We start from the raw sequence: 23,615 nt of genomic DNA, 5'->3' as shown, positions 1-23,615 counted from the left end.
CAGCAGCAGTAGACTGTGGCAGATATTTATAGATTACAGTCTGTCCCCAAAGAACAGATGCTGTGTGTGTGTTTATAAAGATCATTGTGACCACTACAAGAAAAGTTAAAAATATAAGCACGAGGAATTCAGGGAGATTACTCACATTTAGTAGTAGGCTGGTGACTTTGGGTCAAAGGTTGCTTCACTGGAACTTTTTATTTATTTTTGCACTTACTGGTAATAAATGATTGTGTTTATGAGCTTTCATCTGTTTTGCCTTCCGCTTCCTGTCCCGACTATGTGGAAGATGAGAGCAGCAAGGACACGCCATGATGGTGTGATAGCAGTGCTTAAATTTTAGATATACGTTATTGTGGGGATAAAATGTCATTTCACCTCAGTTCAAGGGTATTAAAAACTGCCTACTCTCACTTCCTTCCAACTACACTGTCTCTCTTACCCCCAAAGGAGTCTTCTAGCGTTACCAAAAACACCACGCTGCATATGTTCCATTATTAATAATTCACTCTCATTTAATTTTACGCTGTGACTGAAGAGTGTTGTGGCGCCTGTGCCCTCTCAATGTTTTCGTGCTTCGAGTCAACTGTTGCTGAGTCAGTGGCAGCTGCTCACTACAGCTGTTGTGGATGCATGTTATCCTACAGCTGCAATAAAGAGAAAAACCTGCTGCTGTTTTCCCTTGGAGGACCCCAGAGCAATATTTATATACCTCTGAGCGCCTTGTATTTTCTGAAAGTGCTGTGAATTCTTGGGTGGATTGTAAAATAAAATATTGAGATGTAGGAGTTCCCTTGCTCACTCTGTGTGAAATGTATCCTCTCCCTCAGAGACAACGGCTTCGACTACCTTGAATTCCGGTTGTGGATCGGCCTGTGGGCGGCCATGTTCTGTCTGGCGCTGGTCGCCACAGACGCCAGCTTCCTGGTGCAGTACTTCACACGCTTCACAGAGGAAGGCTTTTCGGCACTCATCAGCTTCATTTTCATCTACGATGCTTTCAAGAAGATGATAAAGCTGGCCCACTACCACCCGATCAACACGGATTATGATCCCAACCTCGTCACTCAGTACGACTGCCGCTGCATGCCTGGTGCGTAGTCCTTATTATTGCTGCTGCTGCAGAGGAAGAGTTTTACCTTTAACATTAGCAGTGGTATACCTCCACTCTGTTCTGAACCATCTTTTGCCTGAATTTTGGGCTTCTTTTAAAGCAGGGATTACTCACTGTACATCATGAGCCACATACAGCCCACTTTTATCTAAAAGGATTTTTAAATATAGTAGTAAAAAAACAAAGGTTTTTGTTATTTATTTGCTTACCTATTACTTTGATGTAATATGAATGAATGAATGTCGGGGTGAGGTCTTTAGAGTTAAAAGTAAAAAAACGTATTCCCCTCCTGCACTTGAGTCTTTACTGCGCCAGTTTTGCTCCCCCAGGCCTGATGTTTGATACCCTTGCCTTAGAGTTTTAGGAACGATGATACCATGTGATGCTGAAAGTTGAATAGTCATATATGGTTTTTGTGTTGGATTACTTTGTCTTTTAATTTAGATTTAAGTTTATTTATTTATTTTTTTTCTTTACAGTGCAAATGACAAAGGATAGCAGAATGTGTGACCCTGTAGATATCGCTTTCTCAGCACTGCTGAGACACTGTTTTTGTGTCGCGTGACTTGCCAATATTCTTTGACACGGATTTAAAATGGCAAATGCATTTATTAGAAGACGTTTTCTTGTTTTAGTGATAAGATATTATGTTGTTTCTTCACTAGGCAACTCGTCAGAACTCTTTGATCTATCTGCCCTGACAAACAGTACTGGTCTGGTATGTAGTGCCCTTGTGTTCAGTAACAATGAGTCAGAATTCACTGCTTCAAAAGCTGTTTTTTGTTTTTTTTCTTCCTTTGGGCATTTTTTTGGGGGGGGGGGGGGGGAGGTTTGAAACTGATAACTGTTTTGTTCTTTTCTGTTTCTGCCTTTTTTCACTCCAGCCAGTAAATGCTACCTGGGCATCTCTGACCAAGGAGCAGTGTATGAAGTATGGAGGACAGTTAGTTGGACAAAGCTGTGGCTACATGCCTGACATCACCCTGATGTCTTTCATTTTGTTCCTTGGGACCTACACCTGCTCCATGTCTCTGAAGAAGTTCAAGACCAGCCGCTTCTTCCCCACCCAAGTGAGTGACGATCACATCGCTTTTCCACATGTCCATGAGTTTTAGCCAGGGTCGTGGTGCATATTTTCCCAGATTTCCCGATTACTTAATATGTGAACACATTTTTATATGTTTCAGTTGCATTTTACTTAAAATTATTGATTGGTGTTTATTGAGAGTGAAGAAGTCGTTTTTTTTTTTTTTTTAAAAGTGCATCTTGGTTGGCATGGAGGTCTTTCTTTGTGGAGTTTGCATTTTCTCCCTGTGCCTGTGTGGGTTTCTCCAGGTGCTCCGGTTTATTCTCCAAAGTCTAAAGCCGTGCTTGTTAAGTTAACTGGACGTGAGAGTGTGCAATTGTCTGTCAAGCTGTGTTTGCTTGCCTGCCTTTTTTTTTTTTCTTTCAGCACACAAAGAAAAGGGTCAGCACACTTTTTTTTTTTCAATACTTCCAGCCCCACAAACTCTAAGACACTGTCAAACCCTCCTTAAATGTGTCCCCCTCTTTCTAGGTGAGGAAGCTCATCAGTGACTTTGCGATCATCTTGGCCATCCTCCTCTTCTGCGGCGTGGATGCCTTAGTTGGTGTGGAGACTCCAAAGCTCTTAGTGCCAAGTGAATTCAAGGTACGCATCTCCCGGAAGTTTGCCAGTGTACTAGAAAGTCCTCATTTCATTGTGACGTTTTGAAATCATTGACTGAATTGTCTTTCAGTGGTGCTCTTTCCTCCGATTACACCTATAATGAATGATGTTTCGGCAAGAAAGCCTGTGTAATTCTTCCAAATCCAAGCATAATGCTTTTCTTTGTAGCACACCCAGGAGGACACAGAGCTTGATTATAGGGGATGTGAGAACATAAAGGCGCTCTTCGAGTTGCAACTTTAAATTGCAAGAACAGAGCTACCTTTGTTTGATCACAGAGTCTTAATTCACTGTTTTTCTGTCATGTAACAATGCACCGGTAATTTCAGATGTGTAATCTTTTTGAGATGATATCGGGGTTTGGATAGTCTGTCTCCAGTGTTTTTAACAGTCTTTTTTTTTTTTTCTTAATTTTCCCATAGCCCACAAGTCCACTGAGGGGCTGGTTTGTTCCTCCTTTTGGAGGAAACCCTTGGTGGGTGTACCTAGCAGCTGCACTTCCTGCTCTGGTTGTCACCATTCTGATATTCATGGACCAACAGATCACCGCTGTAATTGTCAACAGGAAAGAGCACAAACTTAAGGTTGGTGCACCATCTGAAGGCTTAAGAAGAATGAAATGATTGAATACGTTCAGTAATAAAAAAGAACAGAAAATAATCCAAACTAAGTATGTAAATTTTTATTTCTGTAGCACATTTAAAACCAAAGTGCAGGACAGCCAAAGCATCAATAGCTAAAGCCAAGTTTCATGAAATGACAACAAGAACTTGTCAGTGAATTTCTTTTCAGGACAAGTTTATAAAGATCAGAAGAATACACAAAGTCAGGAGGATGAAGGGATATAAGACAAAAATGTTGACCATGAAAATCCAATGAATGGTACATAAAAGACTAGTTAAAAATGGACACAGGAAGCCAAAATCAAAATATCAAGTATCAAACAACAATAAGAAGACTCCAACAGTAAACTAAGACTGGACTGAACAAAAAGCCACAGAGCAGCAGTGATAAAAGAGTCTAGAAATGTATCTTACCTGCAGTACCAGGAATGACATGCAATGAAATACCTTTTATTCCTTATCTGTTTCTGGATTAAACAGTCAATTGTAGTAATTTGCACTGCATTATATTTGTCTAATTGTATACATATATTCCCAGACTTCCTGATATATTATTAATATGTGACGCTCCGTGTGCTCTGATCACACTATTGGGCTACAGTACACTATTGCAGCCGCACATGATTTGTTTAATATCTGGAGTGTGGGAACCACTTGTTATATTATTTTTTGTCTCCTGTTAGAAAGGGGCAGGTTATCACTTGGACCTGTTCTGGGTGGCCATCCTGATAGTGATCTGCTCTTTCATGGGCCTGCCATGGTATGTGGCTGCCACTGTCATTTCCATCGCCCACATCGACTCTCTGAAAATGGAGACTCAGACTTCTGCTCCCGGAGAGCAGCCTAAATTCCTGGGTGTCAGGTGAGTTAAAGCAGCTGCTGGACGCTGTGTTGACGTCACTTAACAATTAAATTCATTCTGGCATGGTGGTCTCGAACAAAGGTGTCTCAGTTTTCCCAGAGCACTGTTAGTATTTGATTGTACTAGCTAGTTAATTGCATTCATTTTAGATTGAAGTGATTTAAAAAAAAAAAAAAAAGAAGAAAGAAATCACTCAGGTGGGTTGCATAATGCTGTTTGCAGTAACACATACGCACACACTGCGAAAAATACCTGCTGCATGCATAGTCCTTTCTTTAGAAAAGGAAAAATCATTTTATCCAAAAAGGCAATTACTCTCCAGCAACAACAGAAGGAGGGGAGGAAATGGAAAGATTCAATTAATCATGAATTAGACAGTCAGGAAGGAACAAAAGAACATAGAAAGAGAGAAAACAGTCTTGGAAAATGACAGAAAGGGGTAAATCTACACAGAGCTCTCTGTGTGTACACACAGATATAAATACTCCTTCAGTTCTTTAGGGAGAATGACTTCATTGAAAAAATGAAAACGAAACAAACTTGTCAGCGAGTTGGAGGTCAGGAAAAAGTTTATTTTTTATTACAAAGTCTGCAAAGACTGTATCATCGTGGATTTGTATAGCTGATGACAGGGATTTCCTCCCTGTGGTTAACTGATTGGAGTGTGAACCGTTTAGATTTATCATGCTCATTGTTTTTACCAACTGTAACTTTTGCATATGCAACCATTAGACGTGAAGCTCCAGCACACGGATGATCAAAAAGGTGTGTGCATGATGTCGATGCCATGCTGTCTTTTGTGAATTTTGCCTAGGGGAATAATAAACATACTAAAACAACAAAAGTTTAAACTTCTTCGAATCAGATCGGCTGATTAATCTGTGTGACGTTTCCCCCTCTAATTCAGGGAACAGCGAGTCACTGGTATCTTCGTGTTCATCTTGACGGGACTCTCTGTCTTCATGGCTCCTATCCTCAAGGTAGTGCTCCAACTTCTTAATTCTTCCGTGGAATTATGGATTACTGTCCGCCCGTTTTAGGACAAACTCCTGTCTTCCCTCTTAAATGTTAAATAATTTCAAGTCTTTTATTCATCCGATTACTTCAGCTATAGAAGCTCCTAATTTGTTGTGAAATAAGAATGTGCATCAGGGCTTAAGCTCCAGTTGCAGCAGCTCAGCTTCTCAAATTTCCATTTCTTTGTTGAGCTGCCCATAAGCTGTGAAGACTCTGAGAGGAGATTTTTGAGCTGGTACTCCCCCTTGAGGGGATTTTCTATACTGTGTTTCTGATTCTCAGAAATAGCATTTTGTCTTTGCCGTGAACCGTATTATAGTGGCATAAAATAAAAAATTTTCATGTATTTTTCAATTTTTGCTCTAAGTTGCCTCATTTCAGCAATTTCTTTTCATATATTTTATATTTTTTATATTACTTTACGCTGATCTAGGAGCAGGTAATTCTCAGTCCTGTGCAAGCTAAAAGCCCGGTCACACTGGTAGCTCAGTAAAAAGAACATTCTTAGAAAAGCTTCTTGTGGACTATTTTTAACTAAGCAGTGTGAGCCAAAAGAAGTCGTTTCTTCTGAGAGGGTAGCTTTGATACGCATGTTTCTGTTTCCTCTTTTTTTTCTTTCTTTTTTTTTAAAGTCACAGTCACACATGTAACATTAATATCTTTTTTACTGTGTTCTGTGTTCTTCAGTTCATTCCCATGCCAGTGCTCTATGGTGTGTTCCTCTACATGGGTGTGGCATCGCTCAATGGTGTCCAGGTGAGTCGATTTGCCCTGTTCACTACCTTCCAAGCAACCCACCCAGTGTTGGGTGGGTTGCTTGGAAAAAAAACATAGCACACGTAATAATTAAAATATGATAAATTTCTTTTTGTGTTTTATTAAGAAAAGAAGTAATAACATTTAAACCAGAGCACAAAGAACAAATAAAACAGAATGAACAGACTCTCAAAAAGTTGTCATTGGAATTTGTACAGTTTAATACATTATTTTTCTAGCTAGCGTCCACACTAACTATACAAATAATGTATTCTGCTGATGTATTAATTGTGTCATTTACTTATTGTAAAAATTTGAAACAAGATTGATTTTTTTTTTTTTTTGGCAGTAATTTTTTATGTTAAAAAATATTTCTAATTTATCATTAGAAAAGAAATCCTAATTTTCAAAATCTTTCATATCATTTAAATTCTTCAATCCAAAATAAATAATTCCTTTAGGTTTGCAACTTTGAAAAGAAACATTATAATTATTTATTAATAAAAAGAGTTTGTTTAATAGGCTTAAAAGGTGGAAATTAAAGTATTTTATTGTCCTTAATGCCAATAATATTTTTTAAAAAGAACCACTCTGAGAGATGCCAGCACGGTGGTTAGCACTGTTGCCGCATAGCAAGAAGGTCCTGAGTTCAATTCCACCATCAGGCTGGGGTCTTTCTGTGTGGAGTTTGCATGATCTCCCCGTGTTTGCGTGGATTCCCTCCGGGTACTCCGGCTTCCTCCCACAGTCCAAAGACATGCAGTTTGTGGGGACAGGTTAATTGATTAATCCAAATTGCCCATAGGTGTGAATGTGAGCGCGAATGGTTGTCTGTCTCTGTGTGTTAGCCCTGGCAAGACTGGCAACCTGTCCAGGGTGTACCCTGCCTCTCGCCCTATGACAGCTGGGATAGGCTCCAGCGCCCCCCGCGACCCTGAATAGGATAAGCGGAAGTGAATGGATGGATGGACCACTCTGAGAGTGCAAACCTCTGCCGAAGTAGCTCCCTCTCTGGGTACTATTTACTTTAGGATAACGTGAAAGATGTTTACTTTGATTACACATGTAGGAGTAGGTAATGGAACATGGATATTGATTTGTAAATAAGTGGAGATGAATAACTTGAGCTTAATATCATTAGAGCATATATTTCTGACTAACTAGGCAGCTTAATCTCTTTCTCTTGACAGTGTAATGTGATAGTATAAATAGTATATGAGAGTATACGGGAAAATATAATGTGAGATTAAGAATCTCCATATACCAGTATCAAATGTTCCCCGATGTTGTAAATGATGTAAGCATAGTTTCAAAGATAAAATACATTTTTATGAAGGTTTTCCTTGATTTGACCTTGAGGGAGCGGTCAGACACCCAAAGTAGTGTGATATTTAGAGTCCTCACTGTTGTGAATACAGTATAAACCATACCAGTAAGAAACACAGTTTTAAATAGCTCTCTCAATCATCAGTATTACCACTTTGACCTTCAGCTCAATCTATTGACCATGAAGGAGAGGTCAGAGGGAAGTGTGACCGGATATTTTAAATATTGTTATCATACTTATATGTTGACAACAAACACCACACTTGTAAGAATCATAGTTGCTTTTTGTCATTTTTCAACCCATAAATTATTAAGTTGACCTTGAAGACGTTGGTGATGTAAATCAAACTTTCACAGATTCTTAATATGAGTCTAATCTACATCTCTACAAAGTTTGATGGAAATTCATTCAAGATTTTTTTAACTATTGAGTTTACAGATGGACTGGATGAAAGCGTTACCAAAAACATAACCTCCTTGGCGGAGGTAATTTATCAATACTTGGTTTACATTATACTTTGGTACATTATTGGATATTTCACTAGGAAAAAACTGACTGCGTAGCACTGCTGTCTCAGAGTATCAGCCAAAATCGGAAAACGAAAAGTCATATAGGAGTATAAAATCTCTGAATTGTTTTCCAGGTTCTAACTGCAGCATGTCCGATCTCTTAACCTACTGAACTTTTTATCTGTTTCCTTGATCCAGTTCATGGATCGCTTGCAGCTGCTCCTCATGCCTGCCAAGCACCAGCCGGACCTGATCTACCTGCGGCACGTTCCTCAGAGACGCATCCACCTCTTTACTTTCATCCAGGCCCTGTGCTTGGCCTTCCTGTGGGTCCTCAAATCTACTGTTGCTGCCATCATTTTCCCTGTCATGGTGAGGCAAAGCTGATGTGACCAGTCACAAGTGCACAGAGCTCTGTAATTTGCCCTGAACATTTCATTGATTCAAACTTTTCCTCTCTTTATAAGGTTTTGGCATTGGTTGCTGTTCGCAAAGGAATGGACTACTTGTTCTCCCAGCATGACCTCAGCTACCTGGATGATGTCATCCCAGAGAAAGACAAGAAGAAGAAAGAAGATGAGAAGAAAAAGAAAAACAAGAAGAAGGGAAGCATTGACAGTGAAATTGAATTTGTAAGTAAATGTCCTTATGCGTTCAAAAAAGAAAGGCATGATACAGTTTCATTAAACCGTTATCATCTAGTTCCCCACATCAAAGCAATCCATGAGTGTTAATGTTCTCATTCCCTCCTCCCACAGTCTGACTACCCCTACCATGCAAATAATATCCCCAGTATAAAAATCTCTATGGATATGATGGAACAGGAGCCCATGTTGGGAGATAAATCTTTGGATAGTGAGTACTAGTCAGGATTTGCTTTGCTTTAACTTCAAAGGGCCGCTCCAACTAAAGGCTTCCTTTTCTTGTCATGCTAGCCCTCTTGCATTTCACTCATATGACATTTAACATCTTTAAAGATCAGCATGCTTTCCTGTCTGTTTCTAATGCTTCTCTGAGCAGCCCATTTGGGCTTTTAACACTAAAAGCAGCTTTGCGGTACTTGCTTTTCTCCCCCCCTCACTACTTGAAATTCATGATCGATTGATTGATGTTATAAAAAGTTTTTCTGTCATATTTTTTTCCCCCGCCAGGACCTCCATCGTCGACTTTCCTTCACCCCCATTCACCGTGCTGAGCACTACTTTTTCTCTCCGCCTGTGGATAAGTAAGTGACAACCTGCTGTCATTTGAATATTTGTACATTCAAAACTCAAAATGCACAAGTATTACACACTATGTGATTTTTAAGTTTTTCCTTAGGCATAACATTTTTGCCTCTTTCAGTCTCGACAGCGGTTCATACAAAAAAGGTTCACCTCAGATTCGAATAGGCCGGGACTCTGTGGACAGCTGTTTCGTCTGCAAGAAAGGCTCCGAAAGTGTCCTGTGAAAAAACCAGCACAACACAGAAACCACACCCATTCTCTCTTTTGTTTTTAGTTTTTTTTTGCTTTTTGTACTGTAATACTGCCTCATAACAGTGTTTTTCAATATATGCCACGTGCGAGGATTTGAATCCGATTAGCTGGAAAAGTATTTGTCATTGAAAGACTTTGGTGGTACTGAATTTTAATAAGGGCTGACACAAGACCATTTGTATCATTTTACTGCAGGAGACAAAAGGACTTCACAAGGTCAAACAGCTTTTTCCTAATCGTCCCAATTTGTATGTTAATAACTGAACAAGAATCAGGCTAGAGTTGTGGTAATCGTCAAATAGACCCAGAGATCCAATTTTGAGCTTCATAACATGCACACCACTTTCACTTATTCTTTTTAATAATATCCCACATAACCAGCCTCTCTTCCTAAGTACTGTGTTTAGTAGTTATTTTTTTAAGGTTATTAAGGCATAGCTCTTGGAACCTTGAGATTCAAGCACGGTGGAGGTACTGCACAGAGGATTCAGAGTCCTCCATTAGTGAACAAAAGCCTAATCTATGCACACTTACGAGGAACTTGATGTGAAGCATCCATCTAAAGATGCGTGTTCATAAACACACCCAGAAGAATAATGCAACATGCTTGAATGTGGCAAGAAGTAAATGGTTCAACAACACGCAGACTGGAACTACTATATTTGTTTCTTAATCTTGATTGTTGCTCCCCTTTTTTTCTTTATTTATTATATTTAAACTCATAAAGGTTGCTGGTTGAATATTAAATACAACTTAGCCATTTAACCTTTTGTGGAAATTTGAAGTTTCTGTGATCTGTATCCACTCAGCTGTGTCGTCCCCATTGTGGGGATTTATCCATGTACTATACCTGTATGTAGCACTACCTCTTATATACTGTAGGTGCCAGGTGTGATATATTAGTATATCTGCTGTGCATTGATTTGTGATCAAATACTAAAAAAAACCCCTAAAAAGGATCTCTGAATCATTTAAGATACATTTTGTTTTGGCACAACATTTAATTACTATGTGCAAACTGCAATGATTTAAAGGGGCAGCATCACCCACATTTCTTATCAAAAAGCAAATATTTTAAGAATATTTAAAATTTCTAAATATGTTTATTTAACAATTTTAGTTTGGACGAATAAAATATTAAGGAGAAAGAAAGTCTTGTTTTCCTCCTGATGGTCCAAGAGCTGAAAGCTGGGAAGAGCTGAGAAGTATTTAGCCCATCTCATGCTTCATATTCCTATACAACTTAAGTATCAACATGTTACTGAGTCTGATTCAGTTCAATTTTAAAACTTGTTCAAAATATGTTAACTTAATCAAGTTTCAATCTTTTTAGTGTTTTGTGTGTTATATGTATTTGTTTCGTTTTATGCAAATCAACAATCACTGTGAGATTATTATGAAAATGCAACTTCTGGTTCTGGAAGAGCTGCCGCTTTTTAGGATATTTTTCTGAGACATTGGTGTCTATACATTATCCAAATTTAATTTAGTAACAGCTGGATGAGCAGTGAAATATGCCAATCGCACGTTAGACATTACTTGGTCATGCTTGTTGCTACTTATTGCTTATTGAAGTATACACTGGTAACTTTAACTGATTCGGTTTTAAGATGTCGTTGCGTATCTGAATGTAATAAATCCTAATGAACTGAAATATAGATGATCCTTGAAGAAATGACACGCACAGTTGGTGTCACTTCTGATTTTTAGTGCAAATAGGGGTTTGATTCTTGCTTTGAGCAATCGCTTCCATGTAGCTTGGACACAAAAGCCACATTGTCTTCCACTTTGTGCTTTGAGCTGCACATCTTGATCTCTTTGGACTTTCTGGTTCTGAATCTGCAATTATTGTAATATTTTTGATGTTAACAATTTTATACAAGCATCTTATGTGATTAAATAATCCTAGGTTACTAAGAAGGAATGAAAAATGTTTCCTTTTTTTTTTTTTTAATGAAGTAGCATTTGAAAAAAGAGCAATAAAATGGTCCAAATGATTCTTAATTAAATTGTTGTGTTTTTCTTTCACCATCAAACCTCTGTATCTTTGCCCTGCTTTATGTTTGCCTGGCTGTTCTCCAACTATTTTGGCAACTGGAGGAGCATTTCTCATATTTCATCAAGAGTTCTGCTCTGTTGCTACCTTTTCCTCTGGAGTTACCACTGTCTGCTTCACAAGTGTTAATCTGATAGATGGACAAGTACAAACATTTTATTTGGTTAATGTTTTAAGTGCCTTCCCTCACTCACAAGGTTTCGATTATGCTTGTGCAGCTGATGAATCTGCAGCAAATGTGTGATGCTAGCGTGTCAATCTGAACCAAAATCTCAGAGGAATGGTTCCAGCAACTAGTTGAATCAATGCCGCAAAGAATTAAGTCACTTCTGAAGGGGAAAAATCCGGACCAACCCAGTATAAGCCAGGCATTTAGATTTTGCTGATATTTAGTAAAATCCAGTTGTTTCTGCATTTGTGCATTTTTTTTATTTTTATTTTTTGTCACACTAAACTGCAGCTCCCAAAGTCAAAAGCATGATGCTAATCTGAAAGGTCCCCCCCCCCCCGACCCTCCCGTTTAATTAGATGTTTTTTGTTTTTTGTGACCAAAGAATGCTGTTTGACAAAAACTTGACAAAGTCTCTATCACTGAACTAGATAAGGTTAAGGCCTCAGCCCACTGACATTTGAAGAAATGCTTGTTTTCAAATGTCTCTGTGCTCCAGTCATTTTCACTCAGTTGAGTAAAAGAAAAAGTCAACAAAATGTGCCATTTTCTCAAACTTTCTCAAACATCTTCACATTACTAAAGGTTTACCTTCTGGATAAACACAGCAAACACTGAAGTAAGATGAAACACATCCCGCTGCCAGCGCTCAGTCACAGGGCGAAGAAAGGAAAAAAGGAAAGCTGCATATTTTCCATGATCATAGGACTCGAGTTGGCTTAAATGAAACAAATTGGCTCGTTGCTGTGAGACACTGTGTTCTTTTACTTGCCAAAGGGGGGGTGGGAGTAATAACTGCCTCCTCCACCGGTGCAGGAGAGATCATGTTTTTTTTTTTCCCCTCCTGATATCTGCTTAGGTTAATGCTGCATAATACTTAATATTACTGCTGTTGTCCAAGCAACCAATTATGAATGATGGTGTGACTGTAAAAGGTCAGGGAGATATCACCTGACTGACCTAAGAAGGTGTTCTGAACCTCTGCTTCACATAACAGGAGACTTTTTCTAATAATGTGGGCAACCTAATATTAGATTGTAAAAACTGGTCAGTGTAATGCATGCGCTTTGACATTCAACCATTAAAACAATAACTTCAGTAAAACCATGTGGTGTGATTTCAGCATTGCATTTTTGCATTTTGCACAAGGGGGCAGTAGTGACTCTTGTAAAAGCCACACGCATGTTCAACACCAACAGCTCAAAATAGAAAGTGTGATGAAGACCGTCTCACCACTGCATTAAGACACACAGAAAAGCCTCATCTGTAAGAAAACTGTGTGTGTTGGAAAGAGTCTATAGCCAATTGCTTTGGTTACTGCAGGTAAAAGATAATGCTTCTAAGATCAGCAGCATTCAGAGTATGCAGCCAGGTTAGGAAAATCCACTTTGGCAATCTAAATGTGGTTCTTATTCCTTGTGACTAGAATTTAGAGTAAATGATCTTAAAAAAACAAAAAAGGAAAAAGAAGATAGGAAGTACTTATTCATCCCATATTTGGGAAACGTAAATGGTTTGTTTCTGAATGAAATAAAGGTCGTTCAAGCTCTGTTTGCTAATGAAAATGAAGCTTGGTGTCTGAAGTTTGAATGTTTTCTTAGCCAAAAAAATATCAGCACATCTCTTGAATGTTCAGGTCGTATCTACAGTTTGTTCAGATTATTGGCGACTCCCTCATTAAAATGTTAAAGCTCGATCTGAGGAAAGCAAACAGTTTATGCCGCAGGTAGAAACAAATGTCCTGCTCAGTTACTGCCCAAGCTGCTTTTATTGCTCATAATAAACTGCTGGCCCTCAGTGCACGCTGTTCATCTCTCCCTTGACATGTGCTCTGAGGTTCATAACAGTGTCCTGTGATTGCTTGTCCAGACTTTGCTCACTGTTTCATTTCCCAGTCGAGAGAGGCCATTAGTGTGTTTTCCCCAGGGAGCATTATAGGCAGTTCAACAGGGTCATGCTGTTGGTTATTTATTTGTTTTCCATAATAAAATATCTTTGACTCTGCCAAGCAATGCAGTCATTGATTTGTTATTAGAATTGTCACATCTAATAGAGCCAATCTGTGTTCACTTTATGATTTAATTATAACTGTTATGTGTCAGCTGAAGAATGTTTCTTATGAAAGTAACAAGTTGCTAAATGTGTTATAGCAGCGGGCACCAGGATGCTGGCATGTAGCACAAACTGTGCAGTGTGGGTTCAGCAGCATGACAAATGTGATCTGTTGACGACAACAGTGCTTTGTAATTATGCATTCGTTGCCGTGTGAAAAGTAAAACAAATTGTTTGCAGCTGAAAATCACATAAAGCACAACACAACGTGAAAAAAGCTAAAGCTCATAGGACGCTTGTAAAAGCACGAGCAGGACTTTTTATGGCACGCAGACAAAAGTCAATGTTTGGCCTAAATGTGCTCTACATCTGTATTTCTGGCAGTGCTCAGCTCAGCTCAGGTCCACCTTACATGTGTTTTGAGCCAGAACACATAGCAGTGCCATAACATCATTATTTTATTGAGGGTGAATGCACGGTCTTTAGTAGACTGACGTTTTATGCTTCTTTGCAAACACTCATCATGGTTATGAATGTCATTTCTGTTCTTTTTTGAGATTTCAATGATTGTAGAGCATACATCTTTAATTACTTTATAGTGAAGCAAGTTTTACCTCGCCATGAACTAAGTGGGTGCTGACCAACAAAGAAGCCCCTGACTGAAACTTGCAGCTGCCTGTGTGGACAAGCCAAATGTTTTTTGGAAAAAAGTTTTATGATCAGACGAAGACAAAGATTGCACTTTTTGGCCACAATGATAAGAGCTTTGTTTGGAGGAGTAAATGTGGCGCTTTTAAACCTAAGAACACGTCACAAGCTGTCAAACATGGTGCTCTGGGACTGTTTTGCTGCCAGTAGTACTGGTACACTACCTCCAACCAGCCAGATGGTTGAAATTTGGACACAGTCAGTAGTTCCAACATGAAAATGATCCCAAACACACATCAAAACTGGTTTTGAAATGGATAAAGCAGGCTAACATCTAGAATGGTGTTCCCAATGCTCTGACCTCCAACCCTATTGAAACTCTCTGGACTATGCTTAAAAGCGAGTCTTTGTCAGGAAACCAATCAGTTTTGCCCCAAAAAATCAAATATCCAACCATAATTATTGTTGATGGCTACCAAAACCATCAGGTCGAGGTGCACCTTGCTAAGATTTGACTCTGTAAGTACACTTTGACTTTTGACCTTGTGTGGATTATAACAAAATCCCAAATAAATTAAAACCTATGCTTAAAATGTATGCTGTACAATCATTTCACCCTGGAAAAACAACAGTTCAGAGAAATCATTAAAAGCCCCAAATTACTGTGACAGTCATTCAAGTGTATGTAAACTTCTGACTGTACATACGAAATGTTTTAGTCCTTTATGTTTACAGGGAGTGCAGAATTATTAGGCAAATGAGTATTTTGTCCACATCATCCTCTTCATGCATGTTGTCTTACTCCAAGCTGTATAGGCTCGAAAGCCTACTACCAATTAAGCATATTAGGTGATGTGCATCTCTGTAATGAGAAGGGGTGTGGTCTAATGACATCAACACCCTATATCAGGTGTGCATAATTATTAGGCAACTTCCTTTCCTTTGGCAAAATGGGTCAAAAGAAGGACTTGACAGGCTCAGAAAAGTCAAAAATAGTGAGATATCTTGCAGAGGGATGCAGCAGTCTTAAAATTGCAAAGCTTCTGAAGCGTGATCATCGAACAATCAAGCGTTTCATTCAAAATAGTCAACAGGGTCGCAAGAAGCGTGTGGAAAAACCAAGGCGCAAAATAACTGCCCATGAACTGAGAAAAGTCAAGCGTGCAGCTGCCAAGATACCACTTGCCACCAGTTTGGCCATATTTCAGAGCTGCAACATCACTGGAGTGCCCAAAAGCACAAGGTGTGCAATACTCAGAGACATGGCCAAGGTAAGAAAGGCTGAAAGACGACCACCACTGAACAAGACACACAAGCTGAAACGTCAAGACTGGGCCAAGAAATATCTCAAGACTGATTTTTCTAAGGTTTTATGGACTGATGAAATGAGAGTGAGTCTTGATGGGCCAGATGGATGGGCCCGTGGCTGGATTGGTAAAGGGCAGAGAGCTCCAGTCCGACTCGGACGCCAGCAAGGTGGAGGTGGAGTACTGGTTTGGGCTGGTATCATCAAAGATGAGCTTGTGGGGCCTTTTCGGGTTGAGGATGGAGTCAAGCTCAACTCCCAGTCCTACTGCCAGTTTCTGGAAGACACCTTCTTCAAGCAGTGGTACAGGAAGAAGTCTGCATCCTTCAAGAAAAACATGATTTTCATGCAGGACAATGCTCCATCACACGCGTCCAAGTACTCCACAGCGTGGCTGGCAAGAAAGGGTATAAAAGAAGAAAAACTAATGACATGGCCTCCTTGTTCACCTGATCTGAACCCCATTGAGAACCTGTGGTCCATCATCAAATGTGAGATTTACAAGGAGGGAAAACAGTACACCTCTCTGAACAGTGTCTGGGAGGCTGTGGTTGCTGCTGCACGCAATGTTGATGGTAAACAGATCAAAACACTGACAGAATCCATGGATGGCAGGCTTTTGAGTGTCCTTGCAAAGAAAGGTGGCTATATTGGTCGCTGATTTGTTTTTGTTTTGTTTTTGAATGTCAGAAATGTATATTTGTGAATGTGGAGATGTTATATTGGTTTCACTGGTAAAAATAAATAATTGAAATGGGTATATATTTGTTTTTTGTTAAGTTGCCTAATAATTATGCACAGTAATAGTCACCTGCACACACAGATATCCCCCTAAAATAGCTAAAACTAAAAACTACTTCCAAAAACATTCAGCTTTGATATTACTGAGGTTTTTGGGTTCATTGAGAACATGGTTGTTGTTCAATAATAAAATTATTCCTCAAAAATACAACTTGCCTAATAATTCTGCACTCCCTGTATTTGAGTAAGATTTTCAAATAATCCCATATTTTCCCATGAGATTATCTTTAGATGAGATTATACAGAAGTTTGTCTTGCCCTCTCATTTCTTCCATGGGTTTACACCCGAGGACAAAGGGGCGTATTGTGTCGGATTAAGCATATGTTCCATTATTCTCACATTTTTCATAAGGTTTACAATTTGCCACTATTCTTAGACATACTATGATATTTTAACAACTTCATGTAAACTACACTATGGCTGTGGACTTTTGAGAAAGCAAAAACTAAAGGCAAAAAAGAAGCCAGTCTGCCTGCCCATAACAATTCCCCCCCTCTGACTTCTTTCTGTGGTTAGAATCCATAGAGATTTGAGATATAATCATTTTAACGTGTTAATTATACAACCTGAAGCAACTGCAGGTAATGCCTGAAGTGTTTTTCTAACACTCACAGTAATTAACTATTTTGCAAGGCAAAAACATTAGCTGGCTTCCTCCCTTCTATCTCCATTTCTACTCAGAATTCCACTCGCGAAGCACAAAAACTTTCTGCACCCTGGTCAGGTATCGCTTTGCACAATCATTCCTCACACACTTTCTTCCTCATCTCTCGATCTTGCATTAATCAGATACTGACGACTTTTAAATCCCTCTTCCTTGCTTCTCTACAGTTGATGTATTTTCCCTTATTAGTTACCTTCAAAGCACATTTTCCCATTAATCATAAATTCTCTTTACAGTGTTTTTTCCCCCTCCTTCTGTGTATGTCCACCTATTGCAGAACTGACAATAAAGTTGACTTTGACTTCAGTTAAATCTAATGCAGTTGCACAGACTTTCATCACTTAGACTTCACATTTTCTCCACTTATGCAATGTGAGTGTGAAGGGTGAGTAGCAAAAAGTAAGATTTGACTAATGCCAGACTTAGTTAAATCCAAGGCTCATCCAAGACATAAAAACGACTTTAATCAGCAGTTGTTTATCAGATTAATGTGCAAAAAAAACCAAAACCAAAATCAGATGTCTGTTCAGATGGCCACCGTTGGCCCTCACTTGCAAGGAGTCCTTGATTAGTGTGACATCTGTTCTAAAGAGTTCACACAACGCCCAGGGACATGTATTGCTCCCAGCCCCTGCACCACCCAATCTATCCCTCCCAAGCGAGTCATGTCTGCGTCATTTATAAGTGCTAGCACAGTCTCTGCCTGTGCAGGCGCACTGAGGGGATGCAAGGGGTCTCAGTGTGCAGCTTGTTGCTCTGAGTGAAATTTCTGTCAAATGGATTTTAACCACCTGTAGCGGCAGAAAAAGGGGAGTAGAAATCAACTGTTTAAGGTAAGAACACAAGGGTCTACCAAAGTGATCTGGTAGGCTTATAGAAAAGTAAAAATGAGAGAAAGTCTTTGTCAGAATATTACTTTTTATCAGTTCTGGCTTATTTATCAGGAACAGAGTTGTAGTTCAATTATGGATCTGCATAAACTGATTTTCAGTCCCAGCTATTTCAGTTTATAAAAATCTTTAAAAAAATATTGAAATAATTTTGAATGTGTAAAATAAATCTTTGCATTTTAAATATGTACATGAGCACAAACGAGCGACTTTTAACAGCTTCTGAGCTTTTATTGTGATAGATATTTATCTTTATCTAAACATAACAATCTCTTGTTATTTATTTTCTATAAACATTAAAAAAAACTACAATGTCTAATGATGTGTTCTATTAATCTCTTAAAATGCAACCTCTTGCTTGGAATACATTTTTAATTTCTCCTAGCAATTTGAGATGAGCTGGATCTGATAAGTCTAAAAAGTAAGTATCACCTTTAAACAGTGTTTTTTCAAAATAGAAAATACTTTGTTGAGCAGACAAGCCAAAATGTGATGCCCCAATAAGAAGGTGGCCTCAGGGGGCCTCGGGAGGTTAAAATACCTATACATTAGATTTTTAATCCATGACACAAAGACACAGTTTGAATTTACAGTTTATTAAAAATAGCTGAGTAACTGAGTTCAACATTGAAGTCTTGGGAGAAATATGAGGATAGCTTTGGAGACTTCCAAAAAACAATAAAGGGTAACCTTCCCAGACTGCTGTCTTACAGTAACTGCGCTAACAATCCACAGGCCAGCAGGTAGTGATTCCCACTGCTCCCAGAACAGACGACTTTTAATCAGTCAGTGTGAGCATCCACTGAACCAAGCCACTTGTACTGACCCAAGAATTGGTTTATTGATTACTGGTGAGGTCCTATTGTTCTATGTTATTACCAATTGATTTCTTCTCCTGGTAATCAGGACTGCCTTCCCATCGGGAGGACCATGTTGATCTGGCTCATGATTAGTTGACTTTGTTTAGAAAAGCCGTTGGAAAACATCACCTGAATGGCCAATCCCTTAACAGATTACAGTACTGCCTGACTCTATTCCTCTCTCTCTTACATCCAGAAATCACCATGACCCTGAATTTTGTTGTAAACACGACCTCATGGGAGGGCCTGAACTCCATTTCCAACTCCTCAGGAGTGCACAAAAATCCCTTGACCTTCCAAAACATCACTTATGTTGATTTCTACCTCCACAAGCCCTCAGTTGCTGCAGTCTTCACTGTGTCCTACCTGCTTATCTTCCTGGTGTGCATGGTGGGCAACGGGGTGGTGTGTTTCATTGTGCTGCGCAGCAAAAACATGCGCACGGTCACCAACCTGTTTATTCTCAACCTCGCCATCAGTGACCTGCTTGTCGGCATCTTCTGCATGCCGACCACACTGGTGGACAACGTCATAACAGGTAACATGTTCTCTCTTTAACTATTTTAAAGACACTTAAACACATGGAAATTCAAAATTTTACCCTAGAGTGTTATTGGAGCACATTACAGGATGTTTTTACTTGTGACTTGTTTTTTTGTGTTAAAATAGAGAAAGGTCAACAAAGTTGTTAATTTTAGCAGTAAGAAGACCAATAAAGACAATTTAATCATAATAAAAACTACTATAAGGTAAAAAAAACAAACAAACAAGATATTGTCATTGTGCGAATGATGGTTCAAATAATCAAATCAATGAATTTATCTTCTTTTGTCTTCTTTTGTGCAGGCTGGCCATTTGGTCGGGTAGTTTGTAAGCTAAGTGGGATGGTTCAAGGCATATCTGTGTCAGCATCTGTGTTTACTCTGGTGGCAATAGCTATTGATAGGTAAGAGCTGGCATTTCTGTAATTTCTGATCGCTGTTCGCTTGTGTGTTTTACTCTGAAAGATTCACTTCCTTTATACATCTTCTTTAATCCCCTTTTCTATCAGGTTCCGCTGCATTGTCTACCCTTTCAAGCAGAAGCTGACCATCGCCACCTCAAAACTAATAATTGTCATCATTTGGGTCCTGGCTGTGGCCATAATGTGTCCTTCAGGCATCATGCTCCAGGTCACAAAAGAGCAGAGGGTGCGAATAGTCCTCGGCAGCAACAACGACACCCGTCCCTTCTACTGGTGTCGCGAAAATTGGCCCAATCAGGAAATGCGGAAAATCTACACTACTGTCCTCTTTGCTAACATCTACCTTGCTCCTCTTAGCCTCATTGTAATCATGTACGCTCGCATTGGTTACACGCTCTTCAAGACCACTATCTCCCCTGTTAGGGGCAGTGGGAGTGAGTCTCTAGAAGGCAGTGGCAACAACAAGTCAAGCATGGAAGGTCGCCAGACAATCACAAGGAAGAAGAAGCGAGTCATTATGATGCTGCTCGTTGTGGCTCTGCTCTTCATCTTATCCTGGCTGCCTCTGTGGACCCTGATGATGCTGAGCGACTACATCAGCCTAACACAGCATCAGTATCGTGTCATTAATATTTACATGTATCCCTTAGCTCATTGGCTGGCTTTCTCAAACAGCAGCATCAACCCCATCATCTACGGATTCTTCAATGAGAACTTCCGCAGAGGCTTCCAGGCAGCATTCAAATTCCAGCTGTGCTCTGCTGAGATTCTGCGGCAGAGGACTTACTCCCATCGGATCAGAGGGAATGCTGTGGTCCCCCTTCGGCCTGTCGCCCCCAGCAGATCAGGCTCTGGAGTTGGATCGGGGTTAGTGGGAGATAGGAAGAGCTCAAGTCAGGAGGAAGAGTGCTTGTCTGGTAAAAATGAAATCAAAGAAAAAGATGTGATCATGGAGGACCTGAAAAGGGTGTCCAAGATTTAGGCAGACTTTGACAATGTGCAGTGACTGCTCCGTTTCACAAACAAAGAGGTTTCTTTAATTTGTTGTCGATGAATAGACTACTTTCATTCCTTGTAAATCTAAATATGGCTTATGGTGTTATGGTGTATATGGCAAAGTATGATATAAGCAGAGACTTTAAAACGACTGAAAACTTCTCTACAACATTTCAAGAGCACCTATGATTCCTGCTTCCTGCTTGTTATTTTTGTTCTTGGACAACTGCAGTAGAGAGTTCATCCATCCATCCATCCATGGTCTGGGATGTAGGGGTAGCAGTCTAAGCAGATGCTCAATTTTCCTCAGCCACCTCCTCTGGCTCTTCTGGTGGCTGGGTTATTGAGGCTTTCTCAAGTCAGCTGAGAGACATATTCTCTCCGCTGGGTTCTGGGTCTACCATGGGGGCTTCTCCCAGTTGGATAGTTGTCCAGGAGGCATCCTATACAGCTGCCATGACCACCTCAGCTGACTTCTTCCAATGTGGAAGAGTACCAGCTCTACTCTGAGTCCCTCCCAAATGACCAAGGTCCTCAACATGTCTCTAAAGGAGAGCTCAGCATTTTGTCTGGGAAAGCTAAAATCTGCCGCTTGAAAGCTAATGTCTGCTTCAATCTCATTGTTTTGGTTATTATTAGTAACTCGTGGCCATAGATGAGTGTGGGAGGGCATGAATCATCCTTAGAGTAGAGAGTATTAATTCTTATTTATCCTTTACTTGGCCTTGGTTTGGCCTCTTTGTTCATGAACAAAGAAGGGCTGAAGTTAAATGGAGAGAGAATAATCTTTTTTTTTTTTTAATCTCCTCTACCTTTAAACCAGCTTTTTCCTAAGTGGCTGCCACTTGAAAACAAAAGAGTTGAACAATGGATAAGTGAGGCTTATTATAATCATATTAAAGAACATCTTTGTGACATTAAAAAGATTCAAGAGTTTAAAAGAAAGTAAGTGCAGCTGAGTGTTTAGAGGCATATGAGACCCAAGCCTTTGGTTCTCAGGGATTCCTTATACATATGCAGACATCATTATTTCAAACCTTGTTTAATATGAGCATCTAGCACTGTAATAGATCCCCCATATTATTCATGACTTGAAAAAAAGAGAATGAAAAAATCTTAATTGGTTCTCCATAATTAATGCTGCCATCCTTAAAATCGCCATGGTTACAGCAGGCACTGTAGCAAAATGCCCCCACAGTTACTTTGCCAGAAGTACAAAAGGAAAACAAATGGTGCACCTTCACAGCAGAGGCACACAAAGAAATCAGTCAATAGTGAGTAACAGCAGGCCCTGCTATTGTTTCGTGCTATTGTTAACACAGATTTTTTGCCTCATCAACATTTGGTGTGGATATAGTTTGATCACATCTGGATGGCAGTACACTACTAGCATAAGAAACTATCTTCAGGTGCTGTGCAAATATTTCTCAGATGTTGGGTCATGGGCAGACATGGCATTTTTAACTGAAAAAACAAAGACGCCTTTCATAAGTAGTTCCACAAAGAGCTCCCACTTCAGCAGAAAATTGTGTGCAGCCCGAATGAAGAAACAAGCATTTAAGATATGAGAGGAAATCTGAAAAGAATTTTTAGTTTTACAATTTAATAAAGAAGGAGAACAAGTGCAGTATCTTCAATTCTGTTTTTGTTCACATTCTAACTCTATACACTTTATACAAATGTTAAAAAATGATTTTCACATATTTGACACATGTTATTTATGGTCTCGTCTGTGTATGCTGGTAACTGTGCACACTGTCTGATTGGTGTGCACAACATCCGTAATGTAAAAAAATGTGCTCTTTAAACATAAATGGTGTTTTGTAGGTTATAAATGTGTTTTGTAGGATGGTTATAAAACTGCTTTCAGTGGTTAAACTGGGAAAATACATCATTGATATGCTGTGTGTAAAACATAACTCATCATGGGCAGGCTTGTCTGTCTAATCTTCTTTTTGATGAATGCTAAGCTTGTGTACAGATATAGGATTTTACCCTTGTTCCTCTATAACCTCAACGTGAATGTAATGAAATGTGAAATATTGTTCTGCATATTGTTACAGTCTGAAAGTGGAACTTACATATTAGTGTTTTCATATAAATAACTAAATAAATAAGGAAAGAATGAAACAAATGCATTCATACATACGATATAAATAAAACAGATTTTTTTTTCATTTTGGATTATACCTGCCAATTTTTTAAATATGGTGTACTGCACAGTCAATTCAATTCAATTCAATTGTATTTATATAGAATTGAAGACAGGTAATCCACCAGTCACACTCATGTCACATTAATTTAGATCTGCTTGGTGCTTGCTGGTTTACAGTGTTGCCCCTTTTCATAAAATATTTATCCTTCAGTATATTTTAATGGCTTCATAAGTTTAAACTCAATATATTATTTATATCATTCACTGTTGCGTCTTATTTAAAAAAGAGTTCAAAAAAGATTTAATAAAGAAGAAGAACAAAAAAACATCGCCACAACAATTAGCTACTTTCTGCTTTCTCTCCACATAGATAATGTTTATGACTAAGACTGTTCATCTGTACTTTCATTTTGGTAATGGCAAAAGTCATAAGGTGCCACCCACACATTTACCTTACATGGATTTCATTTCAACCGCTAGGCAGTAAACAATAATGTAATCCATACCAGTCAATAAACACTAAGAGTATAATGGCTTTAATGACGATTATGTGGAAGCGGCTGAATAACGATTGTATTGCTTCTTCTGCCAATAAGAACTACTGTGAGAAAGGGATTAATGGAAAATCTTTAACACTACCAGGTGACATTGTCTGGAAGCCAGCAGACCAGGACTGC

The 23,615-nt window shown here is 39.1% G+C and overlaps 2 protein-coding genes across 3 annotated transcripts in view; both read left to right on the top strand.

Moving 5' to 3' along the window:
- The window catches only part of LOC100706137 (electrogenic sodium bicarbonate cotransporter 1), a 34,211-nt gene extending 22,831 nt beyond the window's left edge, over positions 1-11,380 (top strand). Inside the window, exons 14-26 of one of the 2 annotated variants that reach the window (XM_003449651.5) lie at positions 831-1,093; positions 1,780-1,832; positions 1,999-2,184; positions 2,673-2,786; positions 3,227-3,388; positions 4,111-4,289; positions 5,197-5,269; positions 5,994-6,062; positions 8,097-8,270; positions 8,366-8,530; positions 8,657-8,753; positions 9,050-9,123; positions 9,243-11,380. In XM_003449651.5, coding sequence (XP_003449699.1) covers positions 831-1,093; positions 1,780-1,832; positions 1,999-2,184; positions 2,673-2,786; positions 3,227-3,388; positions 4,111-4,289; positions 5,197-5,269; positions 5,994-6,062; positions 8,097-8,270; positions 8,366-8,530; positions 8,657-8,753; positions 9,050-9,093 — 1,579 coding nt within the window. In that variant the 3' untranslated portion in view covers positions 9,094-9,123; positions 9,243-11,380. The remainder of the gene's footprint in view (positions 1-830; positions 1,094-1,779; positions 1,833-1,998; positions 2,185-2,672; positions 2,787-3,226; positions 3,389-4,110; positions 4,290-5,196; positions 5,270-5,993; positions 6,063-8,096; positions 8,271-8,365; positions 8,531-8,656; positions 8,754-9,049; positions 9,124-9,242) is intronic. The other variant, XM_025909021.1, reaches the window with a different exon arrangement.
- Positions 11,381-17,803: 6,423 nt separating this feature from the next.
- On the top strand, positions 17,804-22,880 carry LOC100699672 (neuropeptide FF receptor 2). The gene is made up of 4 exons (XM_003449627.5): positions 17,804-17,906; positions 19,020-19,361; positions 19,670-19,769; positions 19,875-22,880. Exons 2-4 carry the CDS (start codon positions 19,028-19,030, stop codon positions 20,767-20,769), a joined length of 1,329 nt encoding a protein of 442 aa, XP_003449675.1. The 5' UTR covers positions 17,804-17,906; positions 19,020-19,027; the 3' UTR covers positions 20,770-22,880.
- The last annotated feature ends 735 nt before the right edge of the window (positions 22,881-23,615 follow it).

Source organism: Oreochromis niloticus, linkage group LG7 (assembly GCF_001858045.2).
Source record: "Oreochromis niloticus isolate F11D_XX linkage group LG7, O_niloticus_UMD_NMBU, whole genome shotgun sequence".
Classification (NCBI taxonomy): domain Eukaryota; kingdom Metazoa; phylum Chordata; class Actinopteri; order Cichliformes; family Cichlidae; genus Oreochromis; species Oreochromis niloticus.
The sequence above is the reverse complement of the archived record's forward strand: the minus strand, read 5'-3'. Positions and strand labels throughout refer to the sequence as shown.

Excerpts from the sequence above, each read along its gene's own strand:
- LOC100699672 (XM_003449627.5), top strand. The coding sequence starts at position 19,028 with ATGACCCTGAATTTTGTTGTAAACACGACCTCATGGGAGGGCCTGAAC. Across the intron at positions 19,362-19,669 it reads GGTGGACAACGTCATAACAG|GCTGGCCATTTGGTCGGGTA; the intron begins GTAACATGTTCT and ends TCTTTTGTGCAG. Across the intron at positions 19,770-19,874 it reads GTGGCAATAGCTATTGATAG|GTTCCGCTGCATTGTCTACC; the intron begins GTAAGAGCTGGC and ends CTTTTCTATCAG.